General features: G+C 41.8%; 2 protein-coding genes across 3 annotated transcripts in view; both read right to left on the bottom strand.

Annotated features, from left to right (window-relative positions):
- LOC123998723 (thyroid hormone receptor alpha) overlaps positions 1–6,339 on the bottom strand; it is a 120,159-nt gene extending 113,820 nt beyond the window's left edge. The window contains exon 1 of the mRNA XM_046303821.1: positions 6,018–6,339. The gene's annotated coding sequence lies outside the window, so the exon portion shown is untranslated. The remainder of the gene's footprint in view (positions 1–6,017) is intronic.
- A 9,042-nt stretch (positions 6,340–15,381) lies between these two features.
- Positions 15,382–19,272, bottom strand: part of LOC124000733 (vesicle-fusing ATPase-like) — a 31,869-nt gene continuing 27,978 nt past the window's right edge. Inside the window, exons 16-22 of one of the 2 annotated variants that reach the window (XM_046307315.1) lie at positions 19,143–19,209; positions 18,812–18,891; positions 18,517–18,651; positions 18,273–18,386; positions 17,997–18,052; positions 17,503–17,546; positions 15,382–16,501 (exon numbers count right to left, since the gene is read on the bottom strand). In XM_046307315.1, coding sequence (XP_046163271.1) covers positions 17,516–17,546; positions 17,997–18,052; positions 18,273–18,386; positions 18,517–18,651; positions 18,812–18,891; positions 19,143–19,209 — 483 coding nt within the window. In that variant the 3' untranslated portion in view covers positions 15,382–16,501; positions 17,503–17,515. The remainder of the gene's footprint in view (positions 16,502–17,502; positions 17,547–17,996; positions 18,053–18,272; positions 18,387–18,516; positions 18,652–18,811; positions 18,892–19,142; positions 19,210–19,272) is intronic. The other variant, XM_046307314.1, reaches the window with a different exon arrangement.

The following is a 19,272-nucleotide window of genomic DNA, read 5'->3' as shown; positions in this document are numbered from 1 at the left end:
AGTTAACCCACTGTGCCCCGTAAGGCCGTCATTGTAAATAAGAATCTGTTCTTAACTGACTTGACTAGTTAAATTAAAAATCAAATAAATAAACTTATTATTCTTATTTATTCTTTTTAAAACATGCTTACCTCACTTCCATAGATTTTTAGCTAGAGGTGGCTAAAGTTAGCTGAAGTTTGTAATGACTGTTTAAAGAGAACCAAACTATGGATTTCAGTTTCCCCTGGCCCATAGACTACTTTCAGAGTGAGGAACCATCTAACAAGTTGTAAAATAGTGAACTACTCCTTTAACTCTGATGACCTGGCTTGAATCTATATAAGCTGGGAAAGCCGAGCAGAGCGGGGAAAACCGGGTTTACCCAATCAAGAGATTTCCTCCACTCCAATTACTTTCCATGCAAAACAACAGATTTGGGATCAGTTGTCCCTGTGTTCACCCTGTATATGAGAAGCTGGACAGCATTGGATCTGTGTAAGCATGATGATGAGAATTTATTTTCACCATGCTTCTTTCGCCAGTCATTCAATTTTAAATCCATGAGGAGGAGTGGAGCGATCAAGTGTATCTTTCAGGGGAGAAAGCGAGCTAGAGAATTGGCCCTCAGCTCCTATAGCGGAGCGGCTGACCGAGTCTTTTAAATGTCTTCCCCGGGCAGACGGGACACTTTCTCACGTGGGCCACGCCTGACAGCCCTCCCTGATAGGCCCAGCAGAGTGGAGCTTGTTAAGTTCTCTGACCCATCACAACACTGATGTGGGGGTTTCCCATTTGCCTGCCTTGGCTTTCTCTCAAAACAATGCCAGTCCTCAGAGAGTTAATACTGATCCAGCCTTAAAGGGATAGTTCTGGATTTTGGCAATGAAGCCCTGTATAATTACCCAGAGTCAGATGAACGTGTGGATACCATTTTTATGTATCCGCGTCCAGTACGGTGTAAGTTAATAGGTAGTTTCACAAGGAAATGCTAGCTGGCGCTAACACAATTACCAGAAGTCTACAGGAACACCTAGCATACTAGAACTTTGTCAGAGGCTTGTGTTTGCAATCATGTCTGGAAGTGTAGGTCTAAAAATGGGGCAATGCCTTTAAAACAGCCAGAAAGGCTTATTTATAAGATCACCATGGTAACAAATTTGAAATAGGCCAGTGTCCCTGTTTAGGGTCGGGTTAATATGATGATTTAACTGTCATATCGCTCCCACATGGACGACTATGAGAAGAAAAAAAGTGTAACTTAAAAATAGATTTGAAAACAATACTATTTACAACATAGGCACTACCCTCTATATGAAGTCATTACCGTTTATTACACCTTGTTCCCTGTCTATAGCGGCTATACCATGCATATAAACTGAGAAGGGTGTAATTATGGCCTACTCCTGCATGTGGGCAATTTATACTTCTATTGGTCCATTTTTAAGCAAGGGACTCCAGTACACAGGTGGGAGGCAGGGCACTCCAGTATAGTAGATGGTGGTAATGCACTTTAACGTTGGATGCCAACTAGAGGTCGACTGATTAATCGGAATGGCCGATTATTTAGGGCCGATTTGGCCACCAATTTTTTTTTCCCACCTAGGCAAGTCAGTTAAGAACACATTCTTATTTTCAATGAAGGCCTAGGAACGGTGGGTTAACCGTCTCGTTCAGGGGCAGAACAACAGATTTTTACCTTGTCAGCTCGGGCGATTACAGTGAACTAGTCCAACACTAACCACATGATTACATTGCCATCCACGAGGAGACTGCCTGTTAAGCGAATGCAGTAAGCCAAGGTAAGTTGCTAGCTAGCATTAAACTTATCTTATAAAAAAAACAATCATAATCACTAGTTACCTACACATGGTTGATGATATTACTAGTTTATCTAGCATGTCCTGCGTTGCATATAATCAATGTGGTGTGTAACGTTGCTCCAATGTATATGTAACGGTGTTCGTCTGTTGAAGGAAGAGAGTCGGACCGAAATGCAGCGTGTTGGTTACTCATGACTTTAATGAATGAAACTCTGTACATGAAATAACTGAAACTAAATACAAAAACAACAAACGGAACGTGAAACTTATTACAGCCTATCTGGTGAACACTACACAAAGACAGGAACAATCACCCACGAAATACAAAGCGAAACTAAGGCTGCCTAAATACGGTTCCCAATCCAAGACAACGAGAATCACCTGACTCTGATCAGGAATCGCCTCAGGCAGCCAAGCCTATACAACACCCCTAATCAGCCGCGATCCCAAATAATACAAACCCCAATACAAAAACAACATATAAACCCATGTCACACCCTGGCCTACCCAAACATATAACAAAAACACAAAATACAATGACCAAGGCGTGACAGTATACCTAACCATAAACATTAATGCCTTTCTTAAAATCAATACACAGAAGTATATATTTTTAAACCTGCATATTTAGCTAAAAGAAATCCAGGTTAGCAGGCAATATTAACCAGGTGAAATTGTGTCACTTTTGCATTCATTGCACGCAGAGTCAGTGTATATGCAACAATTTGTGCCGCCTAATTTGCCAGAATTTTACGTAATTATGACATAACATTGAAGGTTGTGCGATGTAACAGGAATATTTAGACTTATGATGCCACCCGTTAGATAAAATACGGAACGGTTCTGTATTTCACTGAAAGAATAAACGTCTTGTTTTCGAGATGATAGTTTCCGGATTCGACCATATTAATGACCTAAGGCTCGTATTTCTGTGTGTTGTCATGTTATAACTAAGTCTATGATTTGATAGCGCAGTCTGACTGAGCGATGGTAGGCACCAGCAGGCTCATAAGCATCCATTCAAACAGCACTTTTGTGTGTTTGCCAGCAGCTGTTTATGACTTCAAGCCTATCAACTCCTGAGATGAGGCTCGTGTAACCGATGTGAAATGGCTAGCTAGTTAGCAGGGTGCGCGCTAATAGAGTTTCAAACATCACTCACTGAGACTTGGAGTGGTTGTTCCCCTTGCTCTCGTTGGGTAACGCTGCTTCAAGGGTGGCTGTTGTCGTTGTGTTCCTGGTTTGAGACCAGGTAGGAGCAAGAAGAGGGAGGGAAGCTATACTGTTACACTGGCAATACTAAGGTGCCTATAAGAATATCCAATAGCCAAAGGTTAATGAAATACAAATGGTATAGAGAGAAATAATCCTATTATTCCTATAACCTAAAACTTCTTAACTGGGAATATTGAAGACTCATGTTAAAAGGAACCACCAGCTTTCATATGTTCTGAGCAAGGAACTGAAACGTTAGCTTTCTTACATGGCACATATTGCACTTTTACTTTCTTCTCCAACACTTTGTTTTTGCATTATTTAAACCAAATTGAACATATTTCATTATTTATTTGAGGCCAAATTGATTTTATTGATGTATTATATTAAGTTAAAATAAGTGTTCATTCCGTATTGTTGTAATTGTCATTAATACAAATACATTTTTAAAAAATTGGCCGATTAATCAGTATCGGCTTTTTATGGTCCTCCAATAATCGGTATCAGCATTGAAAAATCATAATCGGTCGACCTCTAATGCCAACCGCCGATAAACCCCATAGAAGAAGATGAGGCGGGGGCGACAAAGGTAGCTAGCTGGCTAGGATACCGGTAGACAGTGTATTTTACCCCTACTTGTTGGGCACTGCTTTCCCACAATTCTGTTAACAACAGCAGGTGTTCGGCAGGCGGGAACAAAGGACACTATGTTAGCTAGCTAGCTAGAACTCTGGTACACAGCAGAATGGGATAGGTAGCTAGCTAGGACAATGTCCTTCTTCCCGAAAAACTCTGAAAATACTATTATTTCCGTTTTGACACACATTTTAACCGCATTGACAATCAGGGGAAACCCAAAATATAAAAATTGTCACACCAGCATGAAGATGGCATGCTCGAGGGGTGGGGCATTCATGCAGGAACCAATGGGATGTTTGAGGGGTGTGTGGGGGCGTTCTGAATTGTGGGCTTCAATCTCACACTATTGTGTAAATAGACTTTTTTATTTCTCAGTTGATGAACTGCCATGCGCGACATATCGGGCTAAATTTATGCATTGGTGGTGCAGTGTTGACCTGAGCAGACAGGGTTAACCTGCTGCCTTGTATCTTCTGACATAACTGGTGCAATGAATTCAGACTATTGGGACAACAACTTAAGTCTTTCATTTCCCACTGGTTAGCCCAATAAAAACACAAACTGATTCATTTAAATAATAGGATACTCATTAAGTCATTCTTTCAATTCAAAGAGAAATTATTTATTTTTTCTACTTTAAAGAGTAAGATAATATTTTATCAGAATTTTTTTTATCAGAAAAGTTCCAATGGACAGTAATTTCTTAGATGTTTTATAAGCTGTACAAACTATAACCCTACCAGGTGAATTACAGCCTTACTTATTGCCAGTGTAATTTACCTTTGAACAGTGTTTTTGCAGATCTACAACAGTGGGCTGGCTAATTCAGTGTTGGGGGAACTAGCAAATATCCAAAGGAACCAGTGGCGTTCGGTGCCATTTAAGATGTGGGAGGAGGATGTATTTTTCAAATGAGCATGGCCTTACTTCTTTTACAGCATATTGGATGACTGTCATTCATTTTCCATTCACCCAGCTCATTGTAATGTCGATAGGTTTAGGCTACTGCATGATATTTGACATTTTCCTTGTACCCGTCATGGGGTTGCTACAACCTAGTCCATGAATTAAAGTTTACAACGTTAGTCAAACACAGTTCACTTTCATAGCAGCCATGTAAAAACAGCAGGATCACTTTGCTCCTTGTATATACATATAATTCCTTCTGGCAACTATCTACATGCTCTCCTCCTCTCACCTTTCCCTTCACTTGTGGACTTCAGTGCAAAACACATCAGCTGTCTGTGACCAGGCGGGAAAAAAAGCTGTCCAAGCCAAACTATCATGACTGCATCATCACTATCATGATAGTCAACATATCTATTGAAACTAACGCTAGTAAACCCATTACAATCATGCAGTATATTGTACAGTTTGTGAAGGCCCCGTTGGCAAAAAAATATATATAAATCCAAAAGCTTACCTTGACTTGGAAGAGTTGAAGTGTTGGATAGACATAGCCTGCTAGCTAACATAACATCCCTCTTTTTTAATGTTCCAATATTTATGAAATTCACTGAGGATAGTCCTCCCACTTCTCTGAGGAGCCTTCACTGAAAGGAACCATGTGACAATCAACGTGGCTAAATTAACTTAGAAATGTAGGCTGGGGAGAGATTTAGGCTAATTTAGGCTATATGCCTATCATTCCACATAGGCCTTTTTGTAAGCTATTATAGGCTTCTAGTTACGCTAATAGACACAAGTGAATAATATATATATATATATATATATATATCTTTTTTTTGGAGGGGGCAGTTCGTGTAGGCTAACATTGTTCTTCTATGAGTACCTGGGGCTTTTCACGTTCAGAACAACCCCAATGGCTGTTGTGAACGTTTTTTTTTTATGTAGTTCTATCCTTGAGCTGTTCTTGTCTATTAATGATCTGTAATATGTTATGTTTCATGTGGACCCTTAGAAGAGTAAAGCAGCTTATGGGGATCCTAATAAAATAACAAAACTGCGGATGTCATTCCAAAGGAATGTTTACTTTGACCGCGCAAACCAGAAACACATTTCACTGGGAAGACATTCATATGAAAAGTACTGCATCAAAAATAACTAGGCTTCTAAAAACTCGCATTAGACTATGGCAAGATCACACGCCCCCTGTGACAAAACAGTTTCACAATGTTACAGTAGCTACGCAAGTTGCATTGCTACCAAGTGATTAAGAGCTCAATTCACATGGCTACAAAACGAGGCCAAACTGTGTTAGCAAAGTGTTGCCTTGCATTCCAGATTATGTCTGCCTGCACAGACTGACCTTGCTGCTAAGAATTGGGGTAATACTAAATGAACGGACACCATTCGTATGGGCTTTACAGCTCGAGTTGACATGAGGACAGCAGCACTCACCTTGCAGCAGACGAATAGGTAAGGTGCCTTCTCGGTGACAGTCACGGACGGATACAAGTGTCAAATCCAACCAGTTTCCTGGCTACCGGTGGTAGTCGTACGATAGCTCACCGTTAGGAATTTAACGCACAGCGCAGTTTAGAACTTATCAGACGTTAAACGTTAACCAGCCATTTGTAAACATGCTGCGTTGAGCAGACCATTTCAGAAAATGAGTAAATGAACGCTTAATACTCGACTTTTCCACTCTGGATATATTAGCACCGTTCACGTTCCACTGCCACGACTGGGAAATGTAACAGACAGCAATAATACATAGGTCCCTCCCCTTTAAAGTATGGGTGCGTGCAGTGTGCAGCCAAGAGTTTTATCGAAATGTCTACTGCTCTCTATAGGGCAATGTTAACGCTGCAGTTCAACCCTATAGAGCAGGTTTTCCCAAACTCAGTCCTGCCCCCCCCCCTCTCCCCTGGGTGCACGTTCTGTTTTTTTGCCCTGGCGCTACACAGCTAATTAAAATAAGGCATACCCTGGGTGCACATTTCAAATAGCCAACTCATCACCAAACTTAGATTATTTTAATTAGCTGTGTAGTGCTGTCTTAATTAATTGCCTGGCGATGTCACCAGGGTGGGCCAAAATTCCATCCCACCAAAACCGGCTGCAATTTCAGGTGGCCTTTCCAAACAGCTCTTACACTAAAAGGGTATTATCATAATTTTCACAATTGTGGAAATATATATAAAACACAGGAATATCACGTTTTTGACTGCCTTTAAACAATAGTGTGACAGGGTAGGAAAGAAAAAGTTGGCCAGTGTTTCCAAATAGACCTTTATTAGCAGGGAACATTTAAAATGGTATAAAATCCTGCCCTTACAGTGTACACCTCTCCAGATCAGCGCTTTGTCTCTGAAAGACATGTGTAGGCTAAACTGTGCTGTGAAAGTTTGGGGTGTTTATTTGTGTCAGTACTTTGTTTAAATTTGACAATATCCAAATGTTTGTTTAATCTCAGTTACGGGTATTGGGATGAAATTACCTTCACACAAACATTTGGGACAATGTATATTGTACAGTACAACAATTTAAACATTGTAGCAATTGACCGCAGGTTGTTGACAATGCGGTTTTTAAAGGCAATTTCCGATTGAGTCGACATATGCAGAGTGAATGAGACCTCCCTGCGAACACGGGAACATTGCCTTTAAAAGCTGCATTGTCGACAACATGCTGTCGGATTGAATCCCGGCCTAGGTCTTAACTTCAACTGTATCCTCTCTTACAAGTTGTCAACGTTGCTGAATGTGGAACTCGTTGGAATGTATGGGTCTTCGGCGCCGACAGAGATGGCAGCTCGCTTCGCGTTCCAAGGAAACTATGCAGTATTTTTATTTTTTCTGTGTTATTTCTTACATTGGTACCCCAGGTAAACTTAGGTTTCATTACATACAGTCGGGAAGAACTACTGAAGATAAGAGCAACGTCAACTCACAATCAGTATGACCAGGAATATGACTTTTGCGAAGCGAATCCTGTGTTCTGCCTTCCACCCAGGACAACGGAATGGATCCCAGCCTGCGACCCAAAACAACGATGTCGTAAAAGAGGCAAACGAAGCGGCCTTCTGGTCAGGCTCCGGAGACGGGCACATCGCGCACCACTCCCTAGCATACTACTCGCCAATGTCCAGTCTCTTGACAACAAGGTTGATGAAATCCGAGCAAGGGTAGCATTCCAGAGAGACATCAGAGACTGTAATGTTCTTTGCTTCATGGAAACATGGCTCACTCGAGAGACGCTAACGGACTGGTTTCTTCACACATTGCGCCGACAAAAACAAACATCTTACTGGCAAGAAGAGGGGCGGGGCGTATGCCTTATGATTAATGAGACGTGGTGTGATCACAACAACATACAGGAACTCCAGTCCTTCTGTTCACCTGACTTAGAATTCCCTGTTGTCCCTGTTCCCAAGAAAGCTAAGGTAACTGAGCTAAACGACTACCGCTCCGTAGCACTCATTTCCGTCATCATGAAGTGCTTTGAGAGACTAGTCAAGGACCATATCACCTCCACCCTACCTGATGCCCTATACCCACTCCAATTTGCTTACCGCCCAAATAGGTCCACAGACGACACAAACGCAACCACACTGCACACACAATCACACTACACTATGTGAGAATGCTGTTCATCGACTACAGCTCAGCATTTAACACCATAGTACCCTCCAAACTCGTCATCTAGCTCGAGACCCTGGGTCTTGACCCCGCCCTGTGCAACTGGGTACTGGACTTCCTGACGGGCCGCACCCAGGTGGTGAGGGTAGGTAACAACATCTCCACCCCGCTGATGCTCAATACTGGGAACCCACAAGGGTGCATTCTGAGCCCTCTCCTGTACTCCCTGTTCACTCATGACTGCGTGGCCATGCACGCCTCCAACTCAATCATCAAGTTTGCGGACAACACTACAGTGGTAGGCTTGATTACCAACAACAACGAGACGGCCTACAGAGAGGAGGTGAGGGCCCTCGGAGTGTGGTGTCAGGAATTTATTTATTTCCCCAATAAAATGTTGTACACTTATTTAAGAACAAATTCAGATTTTCAATGACGGCCTGAACAGTGGGTTAACGGCCTGTTCAGGGGAAGAACGACAGATTTGTACATTGTCAGCACGGGGATCTGAACTTGCAACCTTCGGGTTACTAGTCCAACGCTCTAACCACTAGGCTACCCTGCCGCCCCAATAACCTCACACTCATTGTCAACAAAACAAAGGAGATGATTGTGGACTTCAGGAAACAGCAGAGGGAGCACCCCCTATCAACATTGATGGGACAATAGTGGAAAGGGTAGTAAGTTTTAAGTTCCTCGGCGTACACATCACGGACAAACTGAATTGGTCCACGCACACAGACAGCATCGTGAAGAAGGCGCAGCAGTGCCTCTTCAACCTCAGGAGGCTGAAGAAATTTGGCTTGTCACCAAAAGCACTCACAATCTTCTACAGATGCACAATCGAGAGCATCCTGTCGGGCTGTATCACCGCCTGGTACGGCAACTGCTCCGCCCACAACCGTAAGGCTCTCCAGAGGGTAGTGAGGTCTGCACAACGCATCACCGGGGGCAAACCATCTGCCCTCCAGGACACCTACAGCAACCGATGTCACAGGAAAGCTATAAAGATCATCAAAGACAACAACCACCCGAGCCACTGCCTGTTCACCCCGCTATCATCCAGAAGGCGAGGTCAGTACAGGTGCATCAAAGCAGGGACCGAGAGACTGAAAAACAGCTTCTATCTCAAGGCCATCAGACTGTTAAACAGCCTCCACTAACATTGAGTGGCTGCTGCCAACACACTGACTCAACTCCAGCCACTTTAATAATGGGAATGGACGGAAATTGATGTCAAATATATCACTAGCCACTTTAAACAATGCTACTTAATATAATGTTTACATACCCTACATTACTCATCTCATATGTATATGTATATACTATACTCTATATCATCTACTGCATCTTTATGGAATACATGTATCACTAGCCACTTTAAACTATGCCACTTTGTTTACATACCCTACATTACTCATCTCATATGTATATACTGTACTCGATACCATCTACTCCATCTTGCCTATGCAGTTCTGTACCATCACTCATTCATGTATCTTTAGCTACATATTCTTTATCCCTTTACACTTGTGTGTATAAGGTAGTAGTTTTGGAATTGTTAGGTTAGATTACGCGTTGGTTATTACTGCATTGTCGGAACTAGAAGCACAAGCATTTCGCTACACTCGCATTAACATCTGCTAACCATGTGTATGTGACAAATACACTTGATTTGATTTGTTGTGTAGTATGTAGTGAGAGAACTATGAAACATTGAAGAACCTATCACAAATACCCAGTTATTACACAAACAAATGCCTATAGCTTGATTTAATTTACATACTGCCCAGCTGGAAGGTATGTTCTGAGACCTGGTAGCTGGCAGCAATTACAGCTGAGAGTCTTTCTGGGTAAGTCTCTAAGAGCTTTCCACACCTTCATTGAACAACATTTGCCCATTATTCTTTTCAAAATGATTCAAGCTCAGTCAAATTTATTGTTGATCATTGTTGGACAACCATTTTCAGGCCTTGCCTCAGATTTTCAATCAGATTTAAGTCAAAACTGTAACTCGGTCACTCAGGAAAATTCACTGGTTTCTTTGTAAGCAACTCCAGCGTAGATTTGGCTTTGTGTTTAGGTTATGTCCTGCTGAAAGTTAATTCCTCTCCCAGTGTCTGGTGAAAAGCTGACTGAACCAAGTTTTCCTCTAAGGTTTTACCTATGCTTAGCTTTATTCAGTTTATTTTTTATCCTGAAAAACTCCCTAGTCCTTAATGTTAACAAGCATACCCATAACATTATGTAGCTTGAAAATATGGAGAGTGGTACTCAGTGTTGTATTGGATTTTCCCTAAACATAACACTTTGTATTTCGGACATAAAGTTAATTTCATTGCCACATGTTTTACAGTATTACTTTAGTGCCTTGTTGCAAACAGGACTCATGTTTTGTAATATTTTTATTCTGTACAGACTTCCTTCTTTTCACTCTGTCATTTAGGTTAGTATTGTGGATTAACTACAATGTTGTTGAGCCATCAGTTTTCTCTTATCAATGCCATTAAACCCTGTAACTGTTTTAAAGTCACCATTGGCCTCATGGTGAAATTCCTGAGTGGTTTCCTTCCTCTCCGGCAACTGAGTTAGGAAGGACACCTGTATCTCTGTAGTGACTGGGTGTATTGTTACACCATCCAAAGTGTAATTTATAACTTCACCATGCTCAAAGGGATAATCGATGTCTGTTTTTTACCCTTCTGCCAATAGATGACTTGTTAAACACTATTATTGTGCACAGTTTTATTCCATCCAAATTATTATGTGACTCCTCAGGAGTCATTATTATTAAATGACTCCTGAACTTATTTAGGTTTGCCATAATAAAGTTATTGAATACTTATTGACTCAAGCTTTTAATTTTTTTATTCATTTGTAAAAAAATAATAATAATAATAATAATAATAATTCCACTTTGACATTATGGGGTAGTTTGTGTAGGTCAGTGACACAAAATCTCAATTTAATCCATTTTAAATTCAGGCTGTAACACAACAAAATGTGGAAAAAGTCAAGAGGTGTGAATACTTTCTGAAGGCACAGTAAGAATATTTTGAAGATAAACACACAACGCAGAGGACGAGGGGTCAATACAGTACTAACAATCAATGGAAATAGTGTTTTTTCTGTAATAGGGAATTATTGATCAATGGGTCAGAGACATGGGAGGAATCTCAGTCAAGGACTCATAGCTACATGGCAAGTTCTCATTGGTCCAAATAGTTTATACATTGAACCTGAAATAGGATACTTGTTATTTGGCCATTGGCCCAGTTTTATTGCAAGGAATTCTAATTGGTCAACCACAGGCTATGCTGGGTTATAACAACATCCTATCCCTTTGCTCTGTGGAGAGAATCACCTGAGAGAAAATCACCTGAGAGAAAATCACCTGAGAGAAAATCACTTGAGAGAAAATCACTTGAGAGAAAATCACTGAGGATATGGAAGAAATGACCATCTACCATCCACTTCCAAGCATGATTTGTACCCTTTGAATAAACCTATTTTCCTCCCCCTGATTTGCTTTGGGGTCTGTGTTATTGTAGAGTGACATCAACTGTTAACACTTGGTGCCGTAACCCGGATTAATTGGTCATGAACAACAACAAGAAAACTCATCAACTGTGTTGATCCAGAAGAAAGAGAGAAGGCTGAGCGCAGCCCACTTTGGGAGTCAACTCTTAATCTCCTGATTGATGTAAGTGCTGAGTGAGTCTAGACCAATATCATTTTAAAATAAGCAAATCAGGTTAAAATTAGTGTGTGCAACGAGTGATACATATCTGTGCTGTATACGGTTCAAGTCCTTTTTTCTGTTTGTTAAATCTCTATTATAGGGGTTCAAGTCCTCTATTAAAAGGTCAGAGTCATTTTTGTGAAAGCTTCTTGTTGCATAGAAGTGAGTTGCTAGATGAGTAGCAATTTGTACAGGTGTGGGTAATGTAAGCCTTCAACAAGCTTTTGAAGTGAACACAAGTTTTATGGGTCACCAGGTCCTACAGAAACAATTTGTGTTCTATAGATAGGAGATTTAAGTCCTCAAGGGGTTGTCTTTTGGGGTTAAATAAATAAATAAACATATAGATATTTATTATATAACTTTTTAAGTTAATGTAATGCCATTGTTAAGTGAGAGAACCACTCCGGAGAAGGGAGTAACAGCTCCTCCGGATGTGAGCATGAAATAGATTTTAAATTCACTGTCTAGTGATATAAAGAACCATTTCACAGTAGAGAAGTGTAGGCAAGAGATAAAGAAATATTCCATCATTGTTGACAAAGACGGAATATGGAATCTGTCTGATATACAAAAAGCTTGGGGGAAAATACAGAGGAGCGTCTAACTCGTTGACAAAAACAAGATGGTCTTTAACGGTATTAGCCGAAGTAAGGAAGAGGGATGAGAAAATCTGTCTTGATAACCGTGATAGGACATTGCAGTGAGATGAAGATAGTTGGAAAGATCTTGGTGAACAGATAAAAACCTTCAAATGCAAAATTCAACAATTTACAGGAGGCAAGGGTGGAAGACTTGACCCTCACCTGTGGACACCTTGTTCCCCCAATCTACCTTCAGGCTGAGTTGCGCAAGATGATCAGGTTTCAAGCATCTAGTCAGCACTGCCTGGCTTTGAGTCAACAGATACTGATAGCAGTTTCCACGGGATGTCTTAGGCCAACCAGAACACAGGTTGTAAAAGGAAGTAAAGACAAACCTCCAGTGACAGTAATCACACATAAATCAGCATCTCCAGAACAGGTGGATGAATGGTCAAAAATGTTGAAACATCCACGGGAAGTAGGTATGAAAACATGAGACCATTTGAAGCGTCATAAGAAGCTCTACAATCTACATCCTTATGATGGGTTCCAGTTATTAGCCTTTGTTTTGAACAGCCGTTAACATGGTGTACTTGAAGAAAAGGTTTATAGAGCTGTGGGTGGTGAAGAGCAAGATGTGGCTGATGGAAGCCAGACATGTTTTCCTTAATTAGGGATAGGGTTTCCTGAATTTCTGCCTGACTGATGTGACCAAAGTAAACTGACTGTTACTCAGGCCCAGAAGCCAGGATATGTATATACTTATTAGTATTGAATAGAAAACACTTTTAAGTTTCTAAAACTGTTAACATAATGTCTGAGTCTATAACATAATTGATGTGGCAGGTGAAAATCCAAAGAAAATCCAACCAGAATTGTATTTTTGAGGTCCCAGACTCTAATTATGGAAACGTATTGTTTCTATGTAAATCTGTCTCCCAGATTGCAATTCCTATGGCCTCCACTAGATGTCAACAGTCTTTATTCAAGGTTTCAAGCTTGTTTTTTGAAAAACGAACAAGTAATTGGAGTTTTGGTGAGAAGAGCACCGGAACAATATCAGTCTTTCGGCGCGCGAGGGAGAGGGCGTGTGCTTACTAATTTTGCTTTCCTATTGAACATACTATTTTCCCTATGAAATATTATAGTTTATTTACATTTTAGAGTACCTGCAAATTAAATAGAAACGTTGTTTGACTTGTTCCGATGAAGTTTAGCGGTAGCTTTTTGTGCTCCTTTGTCTGCATGTTGAACGAGTGGATTACTGAAATCGATGGCGCCAACTAAAAACAGACTTTTTGGGATATAAAGGATTTTATCTAACAAAACGACCATTCATGTTGTAGCTGTGACCCTTGGGATTGCAAACAGAGGAAGATCTTCAAAAGTAAATGATTTATTTAAATCGCTATTTGTGATTTTATGAAGCCTGTGCTGGTTGAAAAATATTTTGAAATCGGAGAACGCAGTTAGATTAACAAGAATTGAAGCTTTTAAATGATATAAGATCATGAATTATGTTCATGAATGTTTAATATTTATTTGAATTGCGCGCCCTCCAATTTTTTCACCGGATGTTGTCGGCTGGTGTCCCGCTAATGGGACGCTAATCCCTAGGGTTTGACCGATGCAACCACCAAATGTGTTCAAAAACTGAAAGGACCCTTTGTTGAATTTGAAGAAAGGTTTAGAACAGAGGAAGTTAGACACAGTGGGTTACCCGACATGGAAGATGAAGATGCACTCAATTCCTACAAAAATGGGGCCATCACTCATCAACTGACGCAATCCGTACATGACGATTTGCGCAAAAAAAACCTGTTTGTTTCCACAACCAATGACTGGGAGAGACAAAACTATGGCGACATCATCGACAGGTTGTCACGGCTGGACAGAGACACCAAACAACGTAATCAACTCGCTGTTATCAAGAGTTGTGCAGGTTTCCGAGTGAAACCAATAACATTACTCGTTCAGCAGAAGAGAAACCTGGTCTATGTCATTATTTTTGCGGGATTTATCGTTGCCAGTGATGTCGTTGCCAGTGGGGGGAGACATGACGTACTATCAGGACAGTGGGTGATGGTAAAAAAAAACATGTCACAGACACATTAGGGCCAAAACAGGAAGGTCCTTATCGAGTTTTGCTCATAACGAGGGCAGCAGGAAAGGTCCAGGGAAAAATCACAATGGATACATGTCACTCATTGCAAGGTTGCCCTTTTTGATGACAAAGCAGAGCCTGGAGCATAAAGAACGGATTGATTAGCCATCGGGGGCCAGTCTCGGGTGAAGAGGCACAGTAAGATGATCAGAACCTGATATGCTTCTATGTTGTACACTTCAGTCATCGTATTAGGGATATCTCGGGGGAAACGTCCAATGTTTTCCTGAAAATTGGGACATGCTTACTTATGTTAAATATCCATTTCTCTTGAAACCAGGACATGTTACTTTCACTTTTTTTGTTTCCTTTGTTACAGGTCATGAGAGTCTGCCGTCTGAAGCTGAAGCGATATCCCTTGATCCAAGGACCGTACTTGAAATGGTACAAGATCACCTGTGCAGTGTTCATTAGAGAAGTCCTTTTCAACCAGGTGGTACCGGCAAACAGTCAGAACCACTGGAGAGAATCACTGGAGAATCACAGCGGACAGGGTAGAAATGACCATCTACTTCCGATGTAGATTTGTCCTCTTCGAATAAACCTATTTTCCTCTCCCTGATTTGCTTTGGGGTCTGCGTTATTGAAGAGTGACATCAACTGCTAACAGCACTGTACAGCTCGAGCTGGTTTTGACAATTGACCTTCTTCACACAAACAGCTAAACCAAAAATGGAGACTTAGAGGTAGGTGTTGTTCTAACCTTGTGTATCTGTGCTTTTATTGCAATAACACATAGGCATGTCGACACACACGGTCAATTCACAGAACATAAAAATAGCTTTTGACAACAAGCACTGTTCACAAAAAGCAATAAATGAACAAACGCATCGCAACAACAGACTGGTCAAATTTGGATGAAATTACACACATACTGTACTTGCGCACAGACACAAACACGCTCACTCTTACAGGCATAGACAGAAGCAATGCGTGTTCATACACACACAAAATATTGAAAATCACAGTCACACATAGAGCTGATTTGATAAGTAATAAAAGTTTCTTTGTAACATATACCATTTCCAAAAGTGTTGAATTGTTTAACACTGGTCTCGAACACACACACAACGGTATCTATATTAGACAGACTACAACCAAGTTATAATCCAACACCACAATCTTCAAGTTTGGAGTGAGATCAACAACAATACTGATATATTACTCAATAATAGTCAATAGAATGATTTGGAATCAGTCATGATATACTGTATCTTATATATACTATGTACAGAAAATAAATAACATAGGGGTGGGGGGAATACATTTACACCCGAAACGACACTTCTCACTTCCACCACACTGTCTATGTTATCATCGGAATATTCAAATAGTTGCGATGCCCTGCGCTTCATATGAATCTGTGTGTATATAGAATACAGATATCATGTTTTCAAGACTGATATATCTTACTGGTCTGCATAAATATAGATAGCAAGACAGATACGCAGCACTGTAAATACAGGAAGCTAAAACATACGTGGCTAAATATACGCACAATGCACAAGACAGCACTTTTGCAATCCATATTGCGCTTCATACGGATAACATATTGGAACAGTACGATTTTCAATAGGTTTCTGCGAGGTGATATGTCGATAAGTGTCGGGTGGATGGATGATGACGCCCGTTGCCTCTGAAACATGCGTGGGTGAGAGGGGGCGAGGCGACTTCTTCTCCCTCTCGGATTGGTTGGATGAGAATGGATGGCGAACAGAGGGCGTCCTCCTCTCCTCCTCTTGCCTCTTGGTCAGACGCTCCTTCAGCTCTAGTCGAACTTGTAGCTGCGGTCGTTGCGGTCGGTGCGTTCACTGGAGAGACAGACGTGTCAGAGAGATGACGATGAAAACGGATTCGGGTGACAATGATTTACCAGTGTCCCCGCCCATCTTAAACGCATGACATATCGTAAAACCACATTGGACTGTACTACAGCATGTACTCACACAACAACAACCAAATGTCAGAAACAAATGTTGAACAGGACTTAATAAAAAATAATAAAAAAATTTAATTAAAAAAAATAAAAATAATAATAATAATAATAATAATAATATGCTATAAAACAAGAAGAAAAAAGATATGGTTCACCATTATGGTTAACAGTAATTTTAGCACTTTAATGACCTCTCTAATATACGGTAATTGCATAGAATGTCTATTCAAAATGAAAGCCAAGACTTCTTCATCTTGTAGTTCAAAGGGCTTGAGGACTGAGGCTATGCACCGCTAATATGGAATAAGTGGTGTCCATTGTCAGAGACTATCACAGTAGGGTCAAAGCAGCCTCTGAATGACAATCTGGACAATACGTCACGGTAGGTCATGACACAGGGAGGGAATGATGATAGGGTTGTCGTATGTAATGGTTCTATTGCATAGACATGATTGAGGAGCAGGAGTGGCAGGTACGTCATGCATAAAATGTCTGGACAGCTGATGTCAGTTTACCTAAACAATAGCTATCTTTAATGACAAGTGTTAAATCCGTTTCCATAAGCTGACATATTTGACCGCAACTGCATATGCTTGATGTGTCATTGGGTGATAACGTGATCACTGTAATGTAGAATTTGGTCGCACACAGCACAAGTTGGACAGAGGCTATTTCTTGTAAAGGTATACAAGACACAGGAACGATCTCAGAAGTGCTAGCAGGGGCTTCTAGAGCTCTAAAACGTTGGCATCATTGTAATGAAGCTGAATGAGGGAAGCTATTCCCTAAACCTAGAGGAGGTGGCTAGGGAAGCTAGCTAAATGTCTGGGTAGCTAGCCTCGTAGCTAGCCCCGTAGCTTCTACTGGTGCCCTTACCCTCGGCGACAGCTTAAATTCGGATGTGGTTGGCGTCATCCAACCTGGTGAGGACAAGATGAGATCACACCGGTCAACGACTGATACTCTGACCGCATTGGCAGCCAGCGAGCAGGTCAAGTGAGTGTGACAACTTTATTCATACCCCTCTTCAAGAACATAAACAAGCGTGTCACAGGGTTTCATGTTCATAGGATCCCATTTGTGTCGGTGTGTCAGTTAAGTAACACTGATATACTAGTATTACTACTATACCAGTTACAATACTAGTGAATCGTGTTCTTTTTCAAACTTTAGCCTGGTGCCTGTTGTTGTGTATCATTGTCGTAATATTCACAGAGATAGAAATGGAGTAAAGGATACGCAGGAGAGGAAGGCCGGGTTTTAAAGTCAAAGAAAGGAAGCGGTTGGGAGGCCGTGACTGAGTCGCATGCAGGCAGGGTGAGGGTGATTGCGTGGGGCGGGAAAGGGGGGAGGGGCCGGGGAGTACTCACGCCCCCTCGTCTCGAAGAAGCTGTAGGAACTTGGTGACTCTGTACTCCACATCCATCTGGAGGAAGGAAGCAGGAAACCAAAGATTAACACTACAGAAGAAGAAGACACACACTTTGACAGTGCATATGTGGCATTATGCAGGCTCTACCGTAGAAAGCCATTTGCCACTTGATGCATGAAACCTTTCTAGCGACCATAGCTAGGAGGCGACGATTGTGGTTGACTGTTCTGCAGCTGAAAGATGAGGAGGAGGAGGAGTGCTGACTGCCACTGACCTGCAGAGACATTTCGATGAGCATCAGGAGCTTCTTGATGCCAATCCAGACCCTCTTTCCCTTGACGTGCTGGCCAATGGTCACCCGCTCTGCGTCCGTGAAGCTTCCCAGTAGCTGCAATGGATACAACGTCAATGAGTAAACACATGGCACACGAGACAGGACAGCAGCATTAACTACTGAAACTCTTCGACAATATGTATACCGTGTGTGTTCACTCGTTGGTTTGCGGGAGTGTGCGTACCTCTAGGGCTTCCACCAGGTGTTCTCCAGTAGAGATGTTGGGGACGTGGATGGTGGTACTGAAGGCGTCCAGCATCTCCATCTCCCGCAGCACCTCCTTACGGCTGGTGGTTCCGATGATCAACAGCTTACGGCCCTGTAGGCAGAGTAAAGCACAGACAGAGTTACACACACGTTACATGCGCACACGCACACACACATACACAGGCCGGTGTAACTAAACACATTAGCATAACGCAACACCTACATTCAGTAATGCAGCCATGCCCGTGTTGTACTGAACAGTGAACACTCACTTTCGGAGGAGTCTTCTTCAGCAGCACCAGCAGGGCCTGGAGAACCATGTTGGAGAAGCGAGGTCCAATGGGGACGTAGTCTAAAAGGAGCGGAGCACAAAGAAATCAGAACGGTACTTCGGACCGGAACCGCTAGTGTTGCCGCCGACTCCCTTAGCGTGGAAGAACCGGGCCTTGGCTTTTAGACACAGCGCTTTGCTAGGCTGCGGCGCCACTGGAAAGTTTTAAAAAGAGAGATACCAGTTTGTTGGTCCACTAGAGACGGATCGGGGAGGCCCGCTAGACTAGAAGGAGAAGGAGGTTTCAGAGGAACGAGGAGGCAGACAATCACCTAGGAGACGCTCAATGTCGTCCACCACCACACAGCTCAGCTGAGACTTGTAGGCGTCCTCGAAGATCTGAGGGAAGGAAGGCAGGGGATACCGAGTTAAATGACGCAACAGGACTGCATAATAATGCCA

This window comes from Oncorhynchus gorbuscha, linkage group LG16, assembly GCF_021184085.1.
Source record: "Oncorhynchus gorbuscha isolate QuinsamMale2020 ecotype Even-year linkage group LG16, OgorEven_v1.0, whole genome shotgun sequence".
Classification (NCBI taxonomy): Eukaryota; Metazoa; Chordata; class Actinopteri; order Salmoniformes; family Salmonidae; genus Oncorhynchus; species Oncorhynchus gorbuscha.
The sequence above is the reverse complement of the archived record's forward strand: the minus strand, read 5'-3'. Positions and strand labels throughout refer to the sequence as shown.